General features: G+C 40.9%; 2 protein-coding genes across 2 annotated transcripts in view; one reads left to right on the top strand and one right to left on the bottom strand.

Annotated features, from left to right (window-relative positions):
• The window catches only part of ppp2r2ba (protein phosphatase 2, regulatory subunit B, beta a), a 41,110-nt gene extending 22,084 nt beyond the window's left edge, over nucleotides 1-19,026 (bottom strand). The window contains exon 1 of the mRNA XM_044206368.1: nucleotides 18,605-19,026. Coding sequence (XP_044062303.1) covers nucleotides 18,605-18,683 — 79 coding nt within the window. The 5' untranslated portion in view covers nucleotides 18,684-19,026. The remainder of the gene's footprint in view (nucleotides 1-18,604) is intronic.
• Nucleotides 19,027-19,661: 635 nt separating this feature from the next.
• On the top strand, nucleotides 19,662-23,936 carry rpl26 (ribosomal protein L26). Its single transcript, XM_044206382.1, has 4 exons — nucleotides 19,662-19,803; nucleotides 20,547-20,718; nucleotides 20,811-20,951; nucleotides 23,771-23,936. The coding sequence occupies exons 1-4, from the start codon at nucleotides 19,760-19,762 to the stop codon at nucleotides 23,897-23,899; spliced, it is 486 nt and encodes a 161-aa protein (XP_044062317.1). The 5' UTR covers nucleotides 19,662-19,759; the 3' UTR covers nucleotides 23,900-23,936.
• Nucleotides 23,937-24,302: the final 366 nt, after the last annotated feature.

Raw genomic sequence — 24,302 nt, 5'->3', positions numbered from 1 at the left:
TCCCTGCCTCTGTCCCATTCCCTGTGCATATATGCCAATCTCCTCCAATCTCTCCCCCGCTAAGTCAAAATGTGGCCACACTGGCTCCTAGGCCAGCGGGAAGCATCTCAGAGCAACAACCCTGACTGGAAACCAATTTGGCTCTTAAACTGATGCAGTCACGTGACCTAACAAGTGATCCCAGGTTGATACACACTTATTCTCAGAGCTTTTACTCAAAAAGCCTCAACTTTCAGCACCCCGTTGCACCCTCCCTTCCCCTACCTCCAGCTACGTGTTCTCCTCTGCTACCTCGCTTCTCTCCCTCATTACACCCCATCTCCCACTCCGCTGGGTAAGAGACCAGTGACAGCGCGTCTACAGCCCAGCTGCTGCGTGTCAGACTTGCAGGAAATGCTCGGGGGGCCACCAGAATTGGAGAGCGTGTCCTCAATTCTCCTCGATTGTATGGACAAAGTGGGTTAAATTAGGCTCTAGCAGCCCAAACATAGGGACACAATCACATGGCAATGATATTTTAGTCATGCCCAATTGCTTTCCTTGATGTGTGGTAATTGTTTGACCTGGAGAGGCCGGTGTAGGGATACAGGCAGCAAAGACGCTGTCTGCATACCAAGCACCATACATGCACACACGAGTATAGATATTTGGCTACACAGCAGCTGCACAGTACAATTATACTCCAACTTCACTGCAATTCCCTCATATCTCAAGATTGCAGTCAATGGCATATTGACCGCTGGATAATGTCTGGTTTAAATAGGCTAAAATATTGATTACTTTCATTCAGTTAATATGAGATTAAGATAAATCAATACAAAATCTACTTAAGACCCATATTGTTAATCATATTTTGAGATGGATTAAGTATAAATAATGGAACGACTAAAAGTGGAAAACTTATCATTGTGCAATAAATTGAAGTAACTGGTACAGTGATTCAATTGTAAGCTGGTTTCCTTTAAAACAGTTACATCTGTAATACCTTGAAGATAAATTAAATAAAAGATTTGGGCAAATCAGGTGAGAAATTGTATCAAATATCTTTGAACACAAGATATGCCACTGCAATTGCCTAAACACATAAATAATACACCGTTTTAAGTATGTCAGTGCAGCCATGATCAGGAGTTGTTTCTAGATAGAATGAAGAAATAAAACCTATCAATGCTTTTGTGTAAAAGTTTGATTTTCAGTTGTTCTCCAGACCAAAATGGACCAGAAACACATACAGTACGTCATCTGCAGCAAGTTTCAGTGTCTACAGGTAGGAGTAGGGGTGGGCGATATAAGGAAAATCCTCTAATACAGTATATGTAATCTTATATTGTGATATTGTGATAAAGTAACGTTTCTGTACTACTACTCTGCTATTTCTGGGTAATCCAGTGAATGAACTGGCTGACAAATAAAGGTGCATCATATAACGAGACTCAACCCGACGCTGTCTTTCGGGTACTTATAAATGCCATAATTTGGCATGTGAGTGGTACGATACAGTGCTGTGATACATGCTCTATAATACTTTTTATGAAAAAGGTGATTCAACGCAATTTGAGTCCAGAGCACTGAAGGTAGTGATGGGACTTTTAAAAAGTCACTTTCTTCATCTTTGCTGGACAAGGATGAAATCACTATGTGAAATATATACAGTAAAGCCTATTTAGTGGCTGAGCTGGTTTGATATGACATCCCTCAGTGGGACAAGCTGTATCAGAGTGCACTAGCTGAGCTACAAAGTCGTCATGCTCTACCTTTCACTGCCTGTTCACAGCATTTGGTTTTAGATCTCCGTGTTATTAAACAAATCGGGATGATCATCATTCAGTAGCATGAGATTCTCCCTCCAAACATTCATTGTCTTCCATTAGCCATGCAACCCACCCTGGCATTAAGAGCAGCTAAACACATGGGGGTAATAGGATTGCCCTGCTAGCCCATCTGTCAGGGGACTGAGCAGCATCAAACCCCGGGGACACAGCACCCTGGCCTGGATACACCTGCTTAGTCTGCCCTTTCTTTGGAATCTTCTCTGGAGATATTTATTCAGGATTAAAACATAACCTCTGTGAGAGTAAAACACATCCATTCAAGTGTGGAAATGCCATAAGGAGTAAGTAAAATGCTGAAAAATACACGCTCTGTTGGAAGTTTATAACCTTCTGGCTTTAAATACTATAAAATGCAGCTACTGTTCTGTTAATAAAGTACTGAGGGAGATACATGGCTGTGACTGGTGAATGAATGGAGCGCGAGGCAGGGTGGGGGAGGAATACAGAGGAAAACGGAGGGCCTGGGAGAGGGAAGGAGAGAAAGATAAAAAGATGGATGTATAGTTTTGGTAGAGGGCATTAAATCAAGCCTAGAGGCTGTCCCTAAATCAGCCGGCTTTACTCTTGGTGTCATTCCAATTACATCAGGATGAGACTAATGCTCCATTGCTCTGAGACTTCAGAACAGCAGGATTGGATTTTCTGTTTCCCCCCTGACTCTCCGTTCCCCTCCCCCACCCCCACCCCCCCCCCACCTCCCTTGATAATGAATTAATTGAAAAGAATGCATGTACAATGATTAGCTCAGGACAGTGCATTTTGGATGAAAACTAATCAGCTGAAATGATTTTGTTTGCAGCATCGCAGCTATTTCATAGGCTCTACCACACCTCAAGGGTATACAGATGCACACATGACCCATATGGATGTTTACAAAAGCAGGTACCCTATCATAAACACACACTTGCAGTTGTTTCTGTTGCATTACAATTTTTTAAGCAGCAAAGCGACATAAACCTAAAAGTGAAGAAGTATGCACACATTGCAGATTTAGATTTGTTTTGTGAATATACAGTCTAGTCTCGCTCAGAGGAAATCATGCCACTTAACAGAAAATCATTGCATTGTACCTCTCCGGTTGCTAGGAAACTGCAATTGAACTGGCAATGCAATGCAGCACAACAGCTGTCTACATAATTGGACAATTAAGATCTTAAAATGTCATTATTTTGGTCATATTCATCTCAATAATGGTTCAAGCGCGTCCCAACACGTTTTCGACCAGTTGGGTTAATGGGCCGAACATGAGGAGTTCATGTTCGGAGTGAAGCTGGATTTCATTAGTGAAATGATCAGTGATGCATTAAGGGTAAGGATACAAGAAATGCAACAAAGCATTGCTCGGAAAGCTTGGACGGACACTGTGTGTTGTTAAGTATGCTATATTTATCCTACAGCGCTTTCCTCTCTGTGGACAGATGAAAGCCCGGCAAGTAGAAAGTAGGTTAAGCAGGTTAGTGACTGACTACAAAGCCACCTCCCCATACATGACATGGGATCATTGCACAGCTTATGTTCAGGACCGTGGACAGCTCTTCACAGAGCAGACGCTGAGGCAAACAGAAAATGTCTCTGAGATGGGTTAAAGGGAAAATCCACCTTCAAATTCATGTCTGGTATTTTATAACATTGCACAGCTCAGTTTTAATATGAGCAAGTCAGAGAGAAAATTTGTTATGATGGTGTCATCTATTGACCAATTCTGGAGCTGCTTTAAAGACTAATGAGCGATGTAATGAAATAATGGACTCCTATGATAACAGCACCCATGATGATATAGGAGATTTTGCAATTTATAGCTATAACCCTACATTCAAATTAAACACATGTAATTGTGATATCTCAAACAAAAACTCATTAAATGTCACTATTAGTGTAAACGGACCAACTCCAAAAGTCACATTATAAATTTAAATGCGATGCTTGGCGTGACTTGACATTGACTTTGATTGTAGCTGCCAGTATTTACTGTCCAAAATCATTGTAATAGCACAGTAAAAAGTTTAAGGATGTTATCCATTTCCCTTTAGTATTCAATTGCTACATGTCATAGGGCCTATGACTGTAGACTGAAAAAAAAAGTACTGTACTTAGGAATTGCGGTGCTTTGAGCTAAATGCTAACCTTAGCATGCTAACAATTACAATGCTAACATGCTGATTTTTAACAGATATCACCACCTTAGTTTAGTGTGTTAGCATGCTAACATTTGCTAATTAGCACCAAACACAAATTACAGCTGAGGCTGATGGGAATGTCATTAGTTTTGCAGGTATTTGGTCATAAACAAAAATAAAGGATCACAGTGCTAGATGAAAAATTAAGGAATCACCTAAGTGATCATAATTCATCCTGAGCGGGACACGAGTGTACCAAATTTCATGGCAATCCGTCCAACAGTTGTTGAGACATTTCACTCAAAACCACAAATGTGAACCTCCTGGTGACGCTAGAAGAAAAGTCAGGCGGTCAACTAAATCATTTGCCGAATGTCTGTTTCAAATGAGATAGTATTTAACATTTTATAGACTAAACAACAAATCAGTTAATAGGGAATATAATCAGTGCATTCATATTTGTTAGTTGCAGAAACACAGCAATACCATATGGCTTTCCAATACAATTCAGTATAAAACTTAAACAATGAACAGATGACATAGAGTAAAATCACCATGTCCTTTACCATCGATAGGCTCTAGCTATATTCATAAGATAGATATGGTTTATTCAGCCAGGGGTAGTGCTGCTAATAAGAACAGCAGCAGTGTGGAAAAAGCCTGACCCCACATCGGAACACGTTCCCTCCCTTTTTCTCGCTACAGCTTGCCAGAGAGAGTTCAGTCATGTTCCAACCAGCCCCATGTGACAACAGAACATGTTCTCTGTGCACCTCGGCTCAAGACCCCCCCACACACACTTAAACATACACAAAAAACACACACATCTTTATTACAATAGTCACTCACACGCACTCCGTCAACAACAAAGACAAACACATGCAAGCGTGTCACACTTAGAGGCTGTAATCTCCAGGAAAATCCCATTTGGCAGAGCAGCTGCCGGCGTGGATCGCAGATAGACTGTAGTCGTGGTGCCCACAGGGTAGCAAGCTGTCCATCCACACTATTCTATCAACTAGATGCACACACACACACACACACTCACTCACACACACACATTTGAAGACGAGCTTAAGGTGGGATCAGGCCCTACCACTGTGATGATAAATTCATGCCACTTGTTTTAATAGAAACATGTCAATTGGCTCACACAGCCAGTTTCTCATTTGAACAGGACTTAATTTTTATTGTTCAATTTATTGATCTAGCATGAGGGATTTCTGTTGCAAAGTAGCCTCAGGGACTCGCCATTTCTAACATAGCGGAGTGTGAGGAGACAAAAGTGGTCTGTCCATCTGTCTGTTTATCCTGCTGGCTGGCAGTCAAAAATGTTTTCTTCTGCTAATGTGAAATGATACACAGGTAATATAAAACAATGGAATAATATGCATTATAAAGTCTTAATATCTAATGGGATCTAATTTCTTCTCATACTCATACATTATGAAGCATACAAATGTGTAGAATAAAGTAAATCTATCTATGCTTTATATGGTATTGTACAGTATACATGCATATACAGTAGAAGAAATGAAATTGAGCTTATTGACATGAGCATCCTCCCTTCAGCATTAATAGAGCTGATCTTAGAGCACCACCATCTGGCAAAAGAAAATATTGCATGGTTAAACCTGGGTGATACCATCAGCAAGACTCAAGACTCAGGAAACACATGCATTAACCTGTTTAATCATCCCAGTCATGATTTGAAAATAAAGGCATAAAATGCCCCCAAAACAAATAAATAATTCATACACAAATATACAAAAAAATAAAAGAAAGTTTAAATTAAGCAAAAGGAGGGTCAAATATGAATAAAAAATGCAGGCTATAAATGCTGCAATTCCTTTTCACATATCTGCCAGACATATATGACAATACTGATTTGTCTGTGATAAACAAATATCAGCTGTAATACAATATCGGCTCTCTGGTATTGGTTGGTCTGTAATGGAATGTCCCCAAAAATAAACTGTTCTCGCGCGCGCTCGTGTGTGTGTGTGTGTGTGTGTGTGTGTAAGGCTCAGTTCACATTTCAATCAATGCAGAAAGTGCTTCTTTCTTCAGACAATCTTCACCTATTATATCATACATGAAGGATTACAAGAGGTTGCTGCAAAAGAGGATTTCATTTATGTACAGAAACAAGCTCATGTTTGCGCATGTGTCCTGAGTGAGCATTGTGCATGTGATCTCCCTGCATGCGATGTGACAGCACCAATATGGGATCTGTATTTTGTCCACCACTGGCCTAAGACGCCAAGCAGAACTAATTACTCTGGCAACACAGAGGCCACAACCTGCCAGCTGAGGGACTGCAGGAGAGCTCTGAGCTGAACAATCGGGGAGAGGTGGAGAATTCACCACAGATGTGTGAAGCCATACACGTGGGCACACAAGTGAGCGGATAAACACCCACATACATTTCTGGGGGGAGTGGTGCTAAGGGGACGCCCATCTCCTCAGACAGACGAGCCAGCGAAGCAGCCAGAGGAACGAGGAGGGAGACGGGGAGTCGGGCTGGGAGTTGTGCTCTACAGACACGTTTCAGTAATCATACAGTGAGCAAGCAGGCAGAGGGGATGTTTCTTCGAGAAAAAGCCATTTTCGCCTTGCCAAGCCTCTCCCCATGGTGCTAATCCAGCTCCAGGAACCACACCACACTGCCTCACACTAGCTTTTTCATCAGACAATCATAAATTAACCACTTTTTCCCCCCTATCTGTTGCTTATTCATTCATTGTTATCCCTATCTGAATGTAAAATAGAAACAATTAGACAGACCAAATTGTGATGTCACACACACACACACACACACACACATACACACACACACACACACATGCACAGACACACATACAATCTCACAGTTAATGGTTTAAATTTGGGGTAAACAGTAAACAGCCCCTGTGCCAGGACAGCTTGGCCTAGCTGCACACCGTCAATACTAATGACATCAGGACACAAAGTATCACTATGGAAACTGGAGGCCCTGGCCTCATCCCACACCCCTCTGTACTACCGGAAGGCTGGAGAAAAGGCCCGACAGGGGTGGAGAAAGAGAGAGTGAAGGTAAGAAAAATCGAAAAGAGGGAGCCAAAGGAAGGAGGTAGTGAATGAGAGTCAGAAAGATGAAGAGGGGGAAGAGAGGGGTGAGCCAAAATGTCAGAGAGAGAAAGATGAAGAGAGTGAGAGGGTGGGTCGTGGGGTTCAGAGGCAATGGCTGGTTGATGCTGGTTAGGAGCCAGAGCCGAGTGCTTGGTATGAAAACAGGCACAGCAGTGTGCCGCAGCCAAGCCTGAGATTCAACTCTGCCGGAAAAGAGCTCCTTTCCCCCCTAAATCTGCACTCTCATCTTCTCCCCTCCCCCTGCATCCATCACCCCATCCATCTCCCTCTCTGTTCTATCGCCTGACCGCCTCTCTTAGACTCAGCAACACTTTCAAACAGGCCAGATGGGCTCAATGAAATACACCCCACTGCCTGTAGCCGTCTAAATCACTGCAATGCTACTGCTCTCCTGAGCTACTTTATTTCCAGGCACAGTTTTGCCAAAAATGTCTACTACAAAACCTGCTTAGCACAATGTCACTTTGAGCAGGCCTGGTATGAGGCAACATGTAGGTCAGCACAAACAAAAGAAGAAAACTCAATGCCTCACAGGGTAGATTAGTCTGGATGTGTCGGGTCGTGGCCCTCAAAAACATTTACTGTAAGTCATTTCCAAGCATTAAATTGGCTGCTGGTGGGAAACCCAATTTAGGTTTTTATACTCTGTCACACACCGGGTTTCCAAACACAATTTATGCTAGGTGGGTCACAGAGCCATTTGGTCAGATCAATGACAGCTTATCACTTAGAGCCAAGGTTGAGAACAAACTGAACAAAGCTAATTTTTTATAACAGAATGGGAACAAACCTCTACTTATCAACTAATTTTTAGGTTAAAGTGAGACTATTACTGCTAGATAGGCCTGAAAGATCATTTATTGAAAGGTTAATGCCAGGTTGAAAATTAAATCAAACGGTTATTGTGCTGAGTAACCATATTTTATAAGCCTTCAGTGTCCAATCACTCTAAATTCACAACTATTTCCTCTTAAATCTTTGTGTTAATGTTAATGGAGGTTGTGGATGTTTAAGGTGATGGAAAATCGATAATGACACTAAATGTCATATATTTCAGATAAACTGGTTTTCTATATGTAGAGGGTGCTGTGAATGACCTGCAGCTGTTTAGAATCAGAATCAGAAATACTTTATTGATCCCCGAGGGGAAACTCTTTGTTACAGCTGCTCACTGTCACGTCACACAGGAGAAGAAGTACTAATAGAATAGAAATAGACATAATAATAAATAAGTCTGCAAGCAAATCGAAATATGATACACTATAATACACCTAATCAAAATAAGTACAAGTGGGTATGAAGTGTAAAGCTAGGTAAGTGTACAGTACAATGTAATAATAAAAGTAATGGTAGTGCAATCATGTGTACTGTCAAGTTGAGAGTAGCAGATTTAACCAGCTTATTAGGCGGTGGATATTGCACAGCAGTAATATAGTTTAATTAATATAGCTTATGTATGTTAACAAAAAAAAGATCTTCACACATGGTGACCTTAAGTTATTATTAGTTATTATTATAAGAGGTAGTTATTAGACTTATTAGATTTCATCTGTGATGAAAAGTGACAAAAAATCTTTTGGAGTCCTTGGCCTTTGACTGAAATCAGTCCGGGTGTCTCTGTCTTTCGAGCCTGCCTGTGAATATGTCGAGCAAATGAGATAACCAGTGCTGATCCCACAGAGTCTTGTTCAGTCACGTCTGTGTAATCCCACTGGAGGAGAGGGAGAGGTGAATCCAGAGTACGGTGGGACTTAAAATCGGGTTATGTTCCAGTGAGACAAAGCTGGTCAACACAGGGCTATTCGCCAAAACAATTTATTTGACAAACCGGACAAATTCTAATTCAGGGAAAATATTCCACACCTATCTCTAAGAGACAGAGCACACATTAAAACAGTGATGATCTATGAACTGACTAGTGAACATTGCATTTCTTTAGTCTTCAGTGGAATAGTCACTATGAGTAGTTGTCCTCTGTTATGTTATAGTTTACAGTTTATAGTTTGATGTTTTTTATCCTCACAGCTTGTAAAACTCCACATGCGTGAACTGTGTACAAATTTGCCAAATTAAACTTGGAAGCGTGGCCCTGGATGCCTAACTATAAAGAGCACACCTTCAATACTATGAAAATATTCACATAAATAGCCTCTTGAAATGTTAAGTATCAATTTCATTTATGAAAAACCTTGTTCCGTAACAAAAGGAGTTAAATGGTTGTAGTATAAAAATGCAGTATATATAGTAGTATAAAAATGGCATCACAAAACGTTGCAGACAAAACATAAAAAAATCAGTCAAACAGATAAAACAATGCTAACAAGACTAAGAGTCTGCAGCCATGCTAGCAGCTCTGTGAGTGGTGCTTTGAGTTAAATGCTAACATCAGCATTTTAACATGCTCAAAATGACAATGCTAACATGCTGTTTCTAGCAGGTATAATGTTTACTATGTTCACCATCTTAGTTTAGTGTGTTAGCATGCTAACATTTGCTAATTAGCACTAAACACAAAGCACAGCTTAATGTGATGGGAATGTCATTAGCTTCATAGGCATTTGTGCATAAACCAAAGTATTGGACAAAATGAAATTCTGATGCATTGATGGATGGCATAGAGGAAGTATTTATTACAATTCTTCCTGAATGGAACATGAATGTCTGTGCCAAGTTTCATGGCAATCCATCCAATAGTTGTTGAGCCATTTCAGTCTGGAACCAAGTGGTGGAGGGACCGACTTCTTTCCCATCTTTGCCTGTAAAGAATCTACACTGTGCCAAGTCACATGATTGTTTGAGTCATTTTGCAAGTTAAGCAGATATTTAATGACTGCCATTTTACTTATTCTCAGCTCACCACAGATACTTGATGGCGTTGGAATGGCTCTAGAACAGAGACTAGAGGATCATTTTAGAAACAAATACCCATAAGATCGAATATGGTGTACGTCGATATGAGACCTATATTTTCAGTTCAAGCAAGAATTACAAGAATATAGTAGATATAGAAAAGTAATTTTCTGGTCAATAAAAACACAGAAGCTTGGATAAAAGAAAGATGTTCTGTAATTTGTGATGATACACCTGTATGACTACTGATATGAAACAGTATTGATTTTTTTTTTGGTTAGGCTCTACTTTCTGAAACTTACAAGTAATTTACAGAGTATTATACTGGCTTAAATGGGCCTAGTTGATGACTAATAGGGGTTCACACAGGGGAACTCAAACAGCCTCCTTTCCTGCATAACAGCTTTAAATAAGGTGTGTCTCACAGTGTGAACCAATATAAATGCGCTGCATGTAGATGCTGTTAATCACAAATTGTGAATATCAGAAGTCTAAAACTAGAGATGTACAAAAATATAAAAAGACCGAGGCAGACAGAAACAGAGAGAGAATTGGTTTGCTGATTTGTGAGTCATCATGTGACATCATGTGCCATCCATCCATTCAGAGAGTTGTGTACTTCGTGTGCGTGTGTGTATGTGTGTGTGCAGGGGTGGGGGCTGTGGGGTGGCAGAGCAAGTGAAAAAGAGACAGAAAGGAGAGACAGACTGGTACTTCATGTACTGCTGCTGTCTGCTGCCTCATACAGTAGCATTAGGCTACATTATTTATCCAGTGCCATGTCTGATGTGTAGAACACCATTCAGACAGAACAGGAAAAGCCTTCAGTACAGTATGGCTTGAGGAGTGATGTAGTATCTCTCGCTCTCGTCTACTATACTATACTACACTCTATACTCCATGGTGTCCATGGTGCTGACACACAACAAACAGCTTTCTATCTATAGCTCCATATCGACCGTATTACTCAGGTTATATTCTGTACAAACAGGATTGGGATGACTCTGTGGATGGCTATTTTCAGAGGGATAATGAAAACTATGCTTGGAAACTATAAAAGGGCACCTAAAGCGAGATCTAATTGGATGGCAGCCATTGCTCCTGTGGGTATGGTTGGGTTTCTTGGGCAGCCGAGATAAAGCCCCAGCAGCGACTCCGGCCCTGTAAATCTGTTTCTCCACTGTCCTGAAAGCACATGACATTGTTATCTCTCATTTCTAGCCGCAACCGTTGAATTCCTGGAGCATTTTGGTTGAGTATATGTGTATGTAATTACTACTATGTGTGTGCCATGCCCTTTGATTAGCCTACAGAGCCATGATGGGCGTGACACCAGTAGAGGAAATCAAATTCAGAACCCCTCCTCTGTTCCTCCCAGAGAACTTTATTAAGGACAGTGTGGGTCCTTGCTCATCTGTCTCAGGGCTCCTGGGAAACCTGGACAATTACCCCCCTCCCCAGGGAACACTAATGTCAGCCAGACCAGGGGAACCAACATCTGGGGCCTCAAGCTCTCTTGCCTTTCTATCTATAATGTTATTTTCTTATTAACCTTTATTTATCCAAGGAAAGTCAACTAAATGTGCATGTTCTTGATCAGGAACATCTTGCATCATATTCATGATGTTTACACAAGTTCTACATCTGGGACCTGCCCAATACAACCACAGTTCTCACTTACGGAGGAAAGTGTTACTCATTCATTTTCACACTCAAAAAGTATCATGGGACTACTTCCTCAATGTCCCCTTCTCTCTTTAGCTTTCACTTTCCATGGAATACGGACAAATGTATTCTCAACCTTTTTTTCCAGATGAGCTCAAGTACCCCTGAACCTTGACCCTGAGACCACCCATCATGTTCCATATGTGTTTATTTGAATTTTAAATTGTTATTTAAACCTGCAATAATTTATATTTTTGGACACTTGGGGGCAGCAGAAACAAGCTGCGAACAAACCATATAACGAACTTGTTTAGCAAACAAATGCTTATTTACATCCAGCAGAAACGGAGCAACACTAGAATTCATTTGGCGTCGTGTCTTCACTGACTCCCGAAGGAAATATTTTGCTCTTTAGCTGCTAACTGCTTCACTACATTCACCAGCTAGTCACTAACTTTGTCTGCCGTTTGCTGTCGGGTAGGTAGCTGCCTTTTTTTTTAGCTTATACACTTGAAACAGCTGTGGCTGTATCATAATCTATTTTTTTCCCAAAACGTAATACGCCACGACCTTTCCACGTACCCCATGGCAACTGCAGAAGTACCCCCTGGGGTACAAGTATGTATGTTCTCCCAGTACACATAATAATTTAACTACAGTTGCAATACACATACATACAGTGCGTCTGCCTAAAGCTAAAAATAAGATTTTCTTTCTGCTGCATTATTTCAAATATGTGAAGTTGCTGTTAACACTTTGTTTTATTATCTCCGACACCATTTCTTCTTCTTATCAACTGTATATCCTCTTAATCGCTGCTGCACAACCTCATTAAAGTTTCATCCAAGCTAGTCTATTCTTCTAAATTCACACAACTTGAAAAGGCTGCGATGCCAACAAGAAAAGCATTTTATCCATGTGTGTCACCTGGGTATGCTGAGCACTTTTTATATCTGAGCCTGGTTTAGTCTCATTTTAATCGTTTGGGTTTTATATGAGAATCAAAAAAAGAAAAGAGATTAATATAGGAACAATTCTGAATTACACAAAGACAGTAATAGAACTATTATTGTCTCTAAACTAACAAGTTGGTTCACCATATCTGAAAATATATTGAAATAATATTCTGTCAGTATCTGTATTTTTCATTGCTGCATTATTTTTAGAAGCGAATAATACAAGATGCACAAACTTTGCCATACTTCAGGATTTAATGAATGGATTTCATTGCTGCAGTGCAAACCTGTCTCACTCTTCCCATCAGGATCCTTTATAAAACCACAGAGACAGATGGGCGGAGAGGGAGAGGGAGAGAAAGAGGAAGCCCATCCTGATGTTCTATATATACCTCAATCCCAATAGCAGTCTCTTTGCTGCAGCCCGCCAGCCGGAGCAAAGGACCAGCAGTCGGCTCAATAAGGAGCCTCTTTGTCTGGCTCTATAGCTCCCAACAGGAGCATAGTCGATGCTGTATAACACAAAGGGTTCGAACACTGAGGCTCACTGTCAAGTTACAGGCCAGAGGTGAAACATTTACGGTGGTTCTGCATATTGTGAAACAGCGATAAAGAAAGGAGAGAACGAAACTTGCGTCACTGTGTTTGCTGTAATGATACGCTACCTCCGGTGAGGTTGTAAGAGTGAAGGGAGTCTCAGTGATAGTGTCTACTACTCTTTCCTTGGTCTCATGTAGACTTACTGTGGAGACCTAGCAGGACGTGTTTATGGTAAAGTGAGACTGCGGATTAGTGCTGTGTGAGAAAGAGACCGGTATGTTATGGTGTTTTCGTCTCACTGTGTAGGAGAACGTCGTGTTCATTTTAGTTCCCACAGGCACCTGAGATCCACCTAGTGAGATTCAAAGGACACGTTTTAGCCCACTAACGACACGTCGCCTATCTTTTATATTGCTGCTCACCATTTTCCAGAGCTTTTATGTTTACTTCCTTCCTTCCAGGCAGCCATTTGCTTCCCTTCATTTAATTTCAAAATGAAAATTAATGTTGTATAGCCCATAGGTACGTTGAATGAAGGGGAGTAACTACTAGGAACATTTCTCCCATGTCCTTAATTTGACCTTAATCATACCAAACCCTTCTTAAATTTTAAGAAGCTATATTAAAAATAGACTATATGTAAACTTAACCACCTCTAACCTAATGTCTAAACATAACTATTTCTAACCCATCTATAATGACTAAACATGACATTTTGTTTGCATTTTTCTCTCTCTTTTGCTACAATTTGGACCGGCCAATTCCAATTGCACTCCATGTTACTGCTAACTCCCCCTGTTAGCCTCAGGAGGGTACACACTGTATTGCAGACCATGTATTGCAAATGTCTGATGCAATAGACATGTAGTTGCCAACCGCTGCTTTTCACACGTCAGTGAGGAGCTGCACCACTGGGACATAATAAGTGCCAAGGTCCCACCACACAGACACCCTGACCAACAGAGGCAGTCACTACTGCAGCGACTAGATTATGTTGTCCACACAGGCTTACCTACTTCATACACTGACATTATTTTTAGGATTATGAAATTTTAATTAGATTGATGTGTAAGGTTTATATAATTGTTTTTTTTTTTCTGTGAGCAGAAAACACTACTTAATGTGGACTGCTCGGATCACATCTGTTTAGTAAGGTCAATGTTGGCACCAATACTAATCCAGTTTATTGGATTAGTGCATCACTTAGTTAAAACATAAAAAGCCACCATATGGTCGTTTAAACCTGCATTTTGACCACTTGGGGGTATCACAACAAGCTGTAAACACAACACTGACACATTTTCATTTATAGAGTTGATTTGGCAAAGCTGTTAGCAAACAGTTGCCTATTTACACAACCAGCGGGCAGGGTGCAGCATTAGCATGAGAAACATATCTGGCTCTTTAGCTCATATAGTGGGTTTATCATCAATAGCGTGTGCTAAAAACAGCTGCTGATGAGAGCAGTGAGAGTGAAACAAAATAGTAGATGCTAAAATGCTCCACAGAGCTCAGGGTGACAGCAGAGTCATGTGATATTTCTTTGTGTGTTCGGCACTACAAGTGACACCTTTCATGTTACACATAGTTATTTGATCCGATGTAAATATATAATATCATCTATTAGTGCAGCTTTTAACTTTACTGCTATATTGATTTGTGCAGCTCTAAGACACTTCAGCAGAGCAGATGTTTGCTGTCACAGGAGCTTGTGCATGTGTATTCCACTCATAGTAAACTTAGTGGAGGATTAAATCCCTATCTCGCACTAAAGTCCACCAACTTTAGGAAGTGCAACACTACAATCGCAAGAGTAGCCTGCCCCCTTTAAGGACATTCTCCTTTGTCAACATGTTACTTTGCTTGTCCGGGTGGTAAAGTATAAAGTAATAGCTGCTCATGAACAGGACTGGGTTGGACTGACAAGTGGTTTTCAAGAACTACCACTCTCTTTCTCTCTGATATCCTTTTTAGCACCCTTTTGTTCTCACATCTTTCTACCCTCTGCAAAGAAAAGCTGACCAAACAGAAACAGAACGAGTGTACGAGTGTGTGTATGCCTTATGTGTGTGTGTGTGTGTGTATGTAGGGTGTTTGTCTCTGGCGGCATCCAAGGACGGGACCACTATGAGGAGTGTCTTCTGAGCTGTGAAGTTGGTGTCGGGACAACAACGCAGCAGGGTGTATGATAACGGCACACACACACACCAGCATACGCTGTGTTCCTCACCAACAAAACTCCAACTCACTGTCATGCTTTGTCAAAATGCCGACAGAAGTCCCCCCTCAGGAACTGTCATGACAAGCTCACTGCTCTGCTTATAAATAAAACAGCCGAGCAAAAATGCCAAATACACAGATACACATATGCAAATACACACACCACAAGACATGACAAATGTCAACTTTAGTCATTAATCACAAAGACTTTCTTGTCACAGATCTAATCTTAAATATTCATTACCCTATTCTGCTTTTTCAAACAAATAATGTATCACAGAGTTGCCCTCAGACACTACAGCAACTAGAAGGAGGAAGAAGAGGAAGCTGAGGCAGGACGGGCCGCGTTGATTGATGGCAGCGTGAGATGTGGTGAGGTGTCAGTTGGGGACGCACATTTTTCCCTGACTCAAACACAAGACAGCAGAAGGGAGACACACATACAAACACACACCCATCAGAAACCTTTAGGACTTAATCCATCACACCAGAACTGACAGACTGATGTGAAATGAGGGGGAAAAGAGAAGACCAAGGGACAAAAGAACAGAAGAAAATTTATAAAAGCCACACAAACTTACACAGGGGCCCAAACACACACACACACACACACACACACACATTTAAAAAGACACATGCAGTCAAAAGCTGGCTGTGCATCCCCCAGAGACTGGGCCCAGGTGAATCCAAGTGATGCTGGCACACTGCTCTCCACAATGGCCCAGATAAACAAAGAGAACACACACACACACAATGGTCCAGTACAGGGCTTATATAATGTATTTTCCACTAACATGGTAACTGCACACTCATCTTGCCTGGGGTGAACTCAGCTGGAGCGGACATGAATGCTGGGAGATGTTGAAGATACGGAGGGAGGTGGGCTTGAGAGGAAAAAGAAGGACTGCAGCGGTGCACCGACCAGCCTCCTCAAAACCAGCCGGTCTAATGGAGAGGCAACAAGGCCACGGCAGGAAGAGCAAACACGGGCGTAAACAAACACTGAGGTGCTAGCTTCCATGCAACGCAAACACACATGCGTGCATTGATTTGTGCACAAACACGTCTACTTTTTCTTACCTTTTACACACAAATGCATACAGTAGATAGCGTGCAGATGAGATGATTTGTGTCATTTTTACACATCATCTTTCCAAGGTCATCAGCTGTGTCGTCACACCCCGCTGGCCTCCAGCACGTGAGATTCAACGTCTCTCACTCGCTTCCTGCGTACAACTGTTTTATAGTTCTCCACACAGAGAGCAATGCAGGATCATGGATCACATTACTGTGGCTGAGCATTGCAGCTCCAATGTTTACTAATCTATCACTTCCTCTATTATACCACTCCCTTATCTCAGGCAGAAGGCTTGAGAGTCAGAGAGAGAGTTAAGAGAGTCTGAGTGAGAGATTGTGTTTGTTGACCTCACCTCTTAAATTTAGGAGCTCACATTTATGACTTTGATCTCTACATTTCCTATGGCAAAGAATCGTTTTGGCTATATATATATATATATATATATATATAAAACAAGCAGTGTATAGTGCATGGATTATTCAGACATCACATTTCAACAAAGCATAAGCAGCTATTAAAATGGAACAATATAAACCAGAGATATGAAGATAATGCTTGAGCATTAAAGTTCTTGGCCTAGGAAACAGTGCTTTGACAAAAAAGTACTCACATATCCACTTTTTCAGGAACTTTGAACCACATCTCACTTTCATCCTCACTGGATGGAGTTTGCTCAGTTGCCATGGAGATAACACTTTAGCTACTTTAAGATAATACTTTGTTTTTGTTATAATGTCATCATGAGTGACATACTATAAGATAAAGACTAGTTTCTTTAATGTTTTGCACTTTTACTTTAAATTACATTATAATGTTTTTTTTTTCCACACAAGCATAATTATTTTGAGTGCATTGTCAATTTTCACACTTTGTTGGCTAAATTTCCTTAGTCAAAATGTGTAAATCCCTGACTTGTTTGCCTTTTCTTTCAGAAATCCAATGTCTCTTGCACTTTTTAGGCCACATACAGAACCCCAACATTTCCTTATGATTGTTTAGACACACAGAATTAACTCATGTACAACCCTTAATGAATTATTTATATATATATATATATATATATATATATATATATATATATATACATACATATATTGATAGTGTCTTTTAGAATGTATTTCTCCTCTGGTGTTTCTTTAACTGTATGTTCTTTTGTTATTCCGCGTTTTGGGTCAAGATCATGTTATTTTCTTGTGTAGGCTACTGTCTTCAATATTGTGTCAGTAAATAAAAGATCATTCTTAAACCTTGCAGCCTGAAGTGAGTGAGTGAGTGAGTGAGTGAGTGAAAATGTATAAATGCCTTTCAGGTCTTTTTCCTGCTTACTGGATATATACAGTATATAGGTCAGTTCTACAGGCTGTGAAGGGCCCTGGCTATGACCACCTCATGCTGTACAGTGTACCACTCTATCTCCCTTCCTTGTGCCAGAGGGCTGAGGGCTGAGGGCAGAGCGCACACAGGAAGGAGGGCAACCATGCAAAGCTAAATAATGCAGTGGCTCAGTCTCCACATTATGACCTAGTAAATGGCTGGTTATACAAACACCAAGACCCTCCTGGGCTGCCCGGTCTGACAGCACAATCAGCAGGATGAATCGACAAGCTCTTATGAACTCATTTAGGCAGTTGCTATCATGGCTGGGGTCAGTTCACTCAATTCAACATTTTAACTCTGCACAACACCAGGACAATAACTCTGTATAGACTGGGTGTATTACATGGTAAAGGTTTTGGCATGTCAAAGAAATTCCACCCTCTGAATTGAGTGACAGGTGAATTATGTCTGATGCTGTCTCAGAAAGGCCTATCGCCATGCATGTTGTCTTATGTTTATCTAAACAAAGTGTGACAGGGTGAAATGAATGAGAGGATCAACATTAAGGGGCAATGGAAGATACTTGTCATGCAACTCCACAAACTGTAGGCCTGTGTGTTGGCAGCTCAAGCTGTAAGGAACGCAAAATTAGTGAAAGAAGGAGTCATTTGCATCAGTGGTCTTTACATCTACACCATATCTAGATCTGAGAATGCCTCCAACAACTTCATGCACTGTGACAAATCTGCAGTGGGTTAGTAGCCCTACAACCGGGCAATCTAACTTCTGCACACATGTTGTAGCCTGTGTGTCAGGGACAGAGCCTGAACATCCATGTCACACGTTCAAAGTAAGCAACTCACAGCCCTTCACAGCCCCCTCGGCGTCCCACCCTACCTTCGGTGTGGCAAGTGGATGACAGGATGGTGCTCGGAGGGCGGAAGAGGTACGGGAGATAACGGGAAAAACATTTCATCTTCTTCTCCGATGCTTGCCGACGGGTGAAGAGCGTTGCGTTGCGGGCTCCACATCCGCACTGCCGCCGCGACAGTCAGCCAGAGAGGAACCAGGGGGGTGCGGGAGGGGAAAGAGGCTCTCTGTCCGCGGCGCAGGGGGCTATGACAGCATCACTTTTCGCAGCCAGACAGCACAGGCAGGCAGCAGACTCCGGTGAAACTGCGCGTCGCCCGGGGAGCAAACAGCGCACGGTGTCAGCGCGCCACCGCTTCCGTGTCGGTAGTTCACTCCGTGTATGTAGTTGTTTGAGTGCGAGCAGGACAGGGGGTCGCCTCTGTCCTCTCAGATGGGAGGTCAATGTGTGTGTGGTCTAACTGCCGGGGTAGCTAAACACCCCTCCACCCCCCGTCGGGATTGTTTGTCAATTTATTGGAGTAAAAAGCACAATTACAGCTGATTATAGAGATGATGGTGTTGTTCCCACCATGTTCCCATGTGAATCTGCTACTAAATATGAAATGTATAATAACCGATACCCAGAATCTGCAATTTTATGGGAGGCTAACACTAGCCTGTGTTTTGCCGTTATATTTGTGTTTTATCCCATTATTGGTGTTAGTTCTTTATCCAAAGTGGTAAGAAAATTATAACAGCACAGTGTGTGATGAACATAGGCCAAAACTTGATGAATCATAGACAAAACTTGTTTCCAACTGGTGACCAGGTTATTGATTAATTGGGTTTGGCGCCATCATGTGGCAACATGTCATATGAACAGCAAACGAGAATTTTAACGTCACAAAAATAAAATCAGTAATAAAACCTGTGAATATATTTTTTTAAATTCATGTTTAGGCTATAACTTGATCAATAATGCAGGACCATAAAAATAAGTCAAAATTAATGAAAAACAAACAAAAATTGCCTCATAAGTCGAATTCAACTGTTAGAACCACACGCAGCCGTGTTAAAAATGATAATACGACTAAATGTAAGTGTTTTATGTTCACTGTGAAAAATGTTTATATGCTTTTAATCCTCTTTCCGTGGACATCTCGCGAGACTTGAGTGTGAACTAATGCCAGCGGAAGTACTATGCGAGTCTCTTTTCCGCCGGCCATAGAGGAGCAAACGGCAGGGTAAGAATTCCTGGTAGATAATTTCACTAAAGTTATCACCATCCATCCTCCCTTTAATGTCACTGATGTATCCTTATAACAGTCGAAACACCTCGTGAACATTGTCACAATTAAAAGACGGCCAATATTGAACCCATGTTGATAGATTACAAATGATATCCTCTTAGTGTTTGGTCCCCCTGTTAACTCCGTCGGTATCCGCATGTCGGCTGCGGAGACTGAATGTGCTCTATTCTTGGTGCTAGCGATTATTATCCGGCTTCTTTGCAGTTAATTGGTTTCCTCTTTAGTCTGTAACTCGCTCGGTGATATTACTGAATTAAAGTTGGCACTAAATACAACCGCTCCAGTCTTTCTGTTATATTATGCTAACCCATTTTGCTAGCTTAGCATATAGCTTTGAAGACCTATCATAAGCTAGCCAGCTAGCTACTATTAATACTGTACACGTAAGTGTTTCAAGTAGTTGCGATGTTAGTCGCTCAACGATACTATTTAGTGTTTCAGGTGAGGTGGTGTACTGAGAAACTGAAATGCAAAGTACTGAAGTTTAAGTTGATGCTGACGTTTAGAGACTAGCATTCATTTGCTAACTTACCTAAAATTTCTTCGAAGCACTTGTTTGTGCCATGATTCACGTTTTCAGCAGTTACGATAGTGATATTTGTTAAGCAACTGCAGCTTTTCTATTCTGAGGAAGTAGTTGATGTCAACTGGTTAATCTATGTCTTGTTTGCTCACAGCATCATGAAGCTGAATCCATTTGTAACATCCTCCCGCCGCAAGAACCGCAAGAGGCACTTCAATGCCCCCTCACACATCAGGAGGAAGATCATGTCTTCCCCCCTGTCCAAGGAGCTCCGCCAGAAGTACAACGTGAGGTCCATGCCCATCCGCAAAGATGACGAAGTCCAGGTATTGCAGTTTGGATTTCTGAAAGTTTGTCACAATTGGTATAAAAAGTGTGAGCGGCATTTGCTTGACTTGCTTGTGTTGTTTACAAACAGGTTGTCCGTGGACACTACAAAGGCCAACAGATTGGCAAAGTTGTTCAGGTCTACAGGAAGAAGTACGTCATCTACATTGAGCGTGTGCAGAGAGAGAAGGCCAACGGAACCACAGTCCATGTCGGCATCCACCCCAGCAAGGTGAGACACAATTGTGTAGATCCTCAAATTGGTGTGCCTGCCTCAATGTAAATAAGAAAATAGTGTAAATGTGATATTGTTGAACACTGTAGGTGACACCTGGGAAGTCAGTGGACGCAAACCTATGTTAACAAGGTGTATGTTCACCTGTCCCAGACTCACACTTGAGAGACGTGTTTTTGTGTGTGTTTTTTTGGCATCTCATTGATGTGACGTGACAATAAGATTCACACATTTACGTGATAAACACCATTTCTCTGAAGAACTATACCTGCTTTCCTTTTGTTGTACTCTTAAGTTGTATGTCTGACCTTGCAAGCACTCTGCAATGGAGGTGGGAGCGACGGAGTAGCACTTAACTGTGGTGTGTCATGTTCAACATTAGATTGTAAATGTTGGACCACACTTGATTTCATTGTTTTAACCCATAACTAGGTGAAAGGCTTGTAATACACTCAAGTGTTGTTCAGTATTTCTAAACACTGAGAGAGGTGTTAGCAATATTTTAGGCTGTAGTAATTGGTTTTGTATTGGACTGTGTTATATTAAGAAGCATTTCTGATGTTTTGCCCACAACATTTACATACATTATGTGTGAGACAGTTTCTTCGTGGCTTTAAAGTTCTCTGAAACCATAAGATGGCACATCTCTTACCGTCAGTTGTCGACAATATTTCTACAGTTTCAGCCTCCATTAGGTTCGTCAAATAATCCAGACTTGAGCCCTCTTGTTCACTACCTTGTATTATAAGTGTGTTTAAGTAGTAATCTTAATTACTACTCCCTGATTTGTAACAATGAATATACACTTAATTTTTTACTGATTTTGAAGGCAAGAAACAGGGAGTGCTACGTAAATCTGACAGCGATGTAACGCAGATTAAGGCAATGTTAAACGTTGTCAGATTGAAAAGATAATACATTAAGAGTGGTTTTACTTAAAAAATAACTGTTTTCTTGTAACTGCAAATGTTGATGTAGTTTTTACTAAAATTAGACCTTGTTTTAACATACAAGTGAAGTCTGAGTACAGGAGCAAGTTATCAACATGATATTTGAACATCTGGATAGGAAGCAATGTACAACAATTCTACCGACATTTAACATCGCTGTAAAGTTTGTCTGAGAAGTTGTAAGAAATATAAACAGTTAATGAATTCATGTTAAAGATGAGCTGTGCATAGTAACCAGAAAGTAGAAACCCCTGTATGTTGTAATTCATATCACTAGAACAGCTTTGTGAGAAATACTGGTAATTTTTAAGCTGTTGTTTAGTGTTGTATGAATTACATAATATTGAGAGGTGTTTCTAAACTTTCATCTATATGTAAATGAGGTAAACACTAGAAATGTGTAATGCAGTCCACCACTACAACATCATTTTAAAATATAGCCTTTAAAACCATAGAACAGAATCATAACTAAAATCTCAACAAAACTGAACAGAATTTAAATTAAGGTAGTATTTACTGCAGGGCTTTTGTAAATGCCTTTTTCATGGAAGACATTTTGACATGTCGCAGCAGGAAAAGCCCAGGTATAATAAATAATAAAATCAATGATGGCTGAATTCCATTTAGCTGCTTCAGTTTCAGGGTCCTGGCATTGTGCATGCTGGCTCACTGCCATGGCTTACTGAGACACTTGAACAGATCAGAGCCTATGTTTATTAGTAACACCTGTGCTTGCCTTCTACGACAAGTCAAAATGTCTGCTGTGAAAAAGGCCTGTTGGATGAACTATTGCCCTTTGACAGTCTTATTGTTAAACCCACAGCAGCAAATCTGCCAGTCCTCCAGTTTGTCCGTCTTTTACACCAAGCTGCTATGGCTTTTTTTTTTCCTTTCTTTTTTTTACCCTGCCTTTACATTTTCTTACATGTAATATTTTCCTAAACAGCTGTCTGGTGCAACTAGCAGATTAATGGCTAAAGTATTGGGCTGTAAAATGTCAGTGGGCTGTGAGTAAGCCATCAAGAGACAGTCACCCAGATATGTGATGAAAACTCTGCTCTCACATGTGAACTGGCCAAAGCAAACTGCACTTCTGATACTTGTAGTGGAGCATTTGGCTTGGCTAGTAGTCCATTTTCAGGCATTTTGACATGTCATAGCAGAAAAGGCACAAGTGAATCTAACACCAATAATGAGGGTTTCCATTTCTATTTCAGTGTTTCAGTAAGCCTTACCATTTAGCCAGCATGCACAACATCTGCGGCCCCACCTAAATGGAATGCTGCCATTATTAATGTTAATAATTACATGTGCACTTTTCTTGTTGTGGCATCTTAACTGCAGAGAAAAAGGTTACTTTATCTGCGTTTTAGAGACAGTGTGACAGCAGTGGGTCATTTTATGTTGACAGCAATATATGTAATGCTGTGACCTTTAAAAAAAAAACAGAGCTATGTAGTACATGCACAACATGAGCGATTAACTGACTCAAGCCCAACAACTATCAAACATGTAAGGCCTTTGTAACTCCTCCCACAGTCTGAAGCCTAGGTTGTACATTTTTATGGATTCTATTTGTAGTGGGTGTACTGATACAAAACTGTACAGACCATCAGTTCTGTAGACATCCACTGTCTGTCTGACCATCAGATTTACATCTTTTGCAGAATGTCCACTGTTGACTAGTCCGGTCATTAGAAATGTGTTGTGGATGTGCCTTTTAATGTTATTGTAGGGCGTTGTTAAAATCACCATATTACAGATTATTTTCAGACATGCTTCGTCTTTCTTCACATGATTGATACCACTGCCACCGAGACATTTCATGACTTGTTTACCAACCCAGTTTTTTTTTTACCTTTGCAGGTGGTCATCACCAGGCTAAAGCTGGACAAGGACCGCAAGAAGATCCTGGAGCGCAAGGCCAAGTCTCGCGCTGATGGAAAGGAGAAGGGCAAATACAAGGAGGAGACCATTGAGAAGATGCAGGAGTGAAAATGATCTTTTGCTATCAATAAACTGTATAAATGGACCATACTTTGTCTGTCATATTTTAGTTGTGGAGGTGGGATGATTTCAGCTTTGTATCTTGTCAAATGTATTTGTAGGTTAAGGAATTTATATTTCAACCATGCATACCTTATTTGAGGTAATCACAACCGCAAAACACAAAGATTGTTGTACATCACCTGTCAAAGACATTTGGGTCGTTAGGTCTGTACAGAGACCACAAACCAACACTGTAGTACACTCATTTTTAATCCAATGCCCAAAGTGAATCTTGCAGCAGCCAGAGGTCTAGGAAACTGATGTTTTGATTTATGAATTTGTGCTGGCAGAGGTTTGCTCTCCAGAGAAACTAATTTTGGATACTGATTAATTGGGCTTTTCTGTTTGA

This window comes from Siniperca chuatsi, linkage group LG8 (genome assembly GCF_020085105.1).
Source record: "Siniperca chuatsi isolate FFG_IHB_CAS linkage group LG8, ASM2008510v1, whole genome shotgun sequence".
NCBI classification, from domain to species: Eukaryota; Metazoa; Chordata; class Actinopteri; order Centrarchiformes; family Sinipercidae; genus Siniperca; species Siniperca chuatsi.
The sequence above is the reverse complement of the archived record's forward strand: the minus strand, read 5'-3'. Positions and strand labels throughout refer to the sequence as shown.

What these genes read in the sequence shown, in the direction of transcription:
- rpl26 (XM_044206382.1), top strand. Translation starts at nt 19,760, where the DNA reads ATGCGAGTCTCTTTTCCGCCGGCCATAGAGGAGCAAACGGCAGG. An exon ending in ATAGAGGAGCAAACGGCAGG is followed by an intron (nt 19,804 to 20,546) that starts GTAAGAATTCCT and finishes GTTTGCTCACAG; the next exon opens with CATCATGAAGCTGAATCCAT. An exon ending in GCAAAGATGACGAAGTCCAG is followed by an intron (nt 20,719 to 20,810) that starts GTATTGCAGTTT and finishes GTTTACAAACAG; the next exon opens with GTTGTCCGTGGACACTACAA.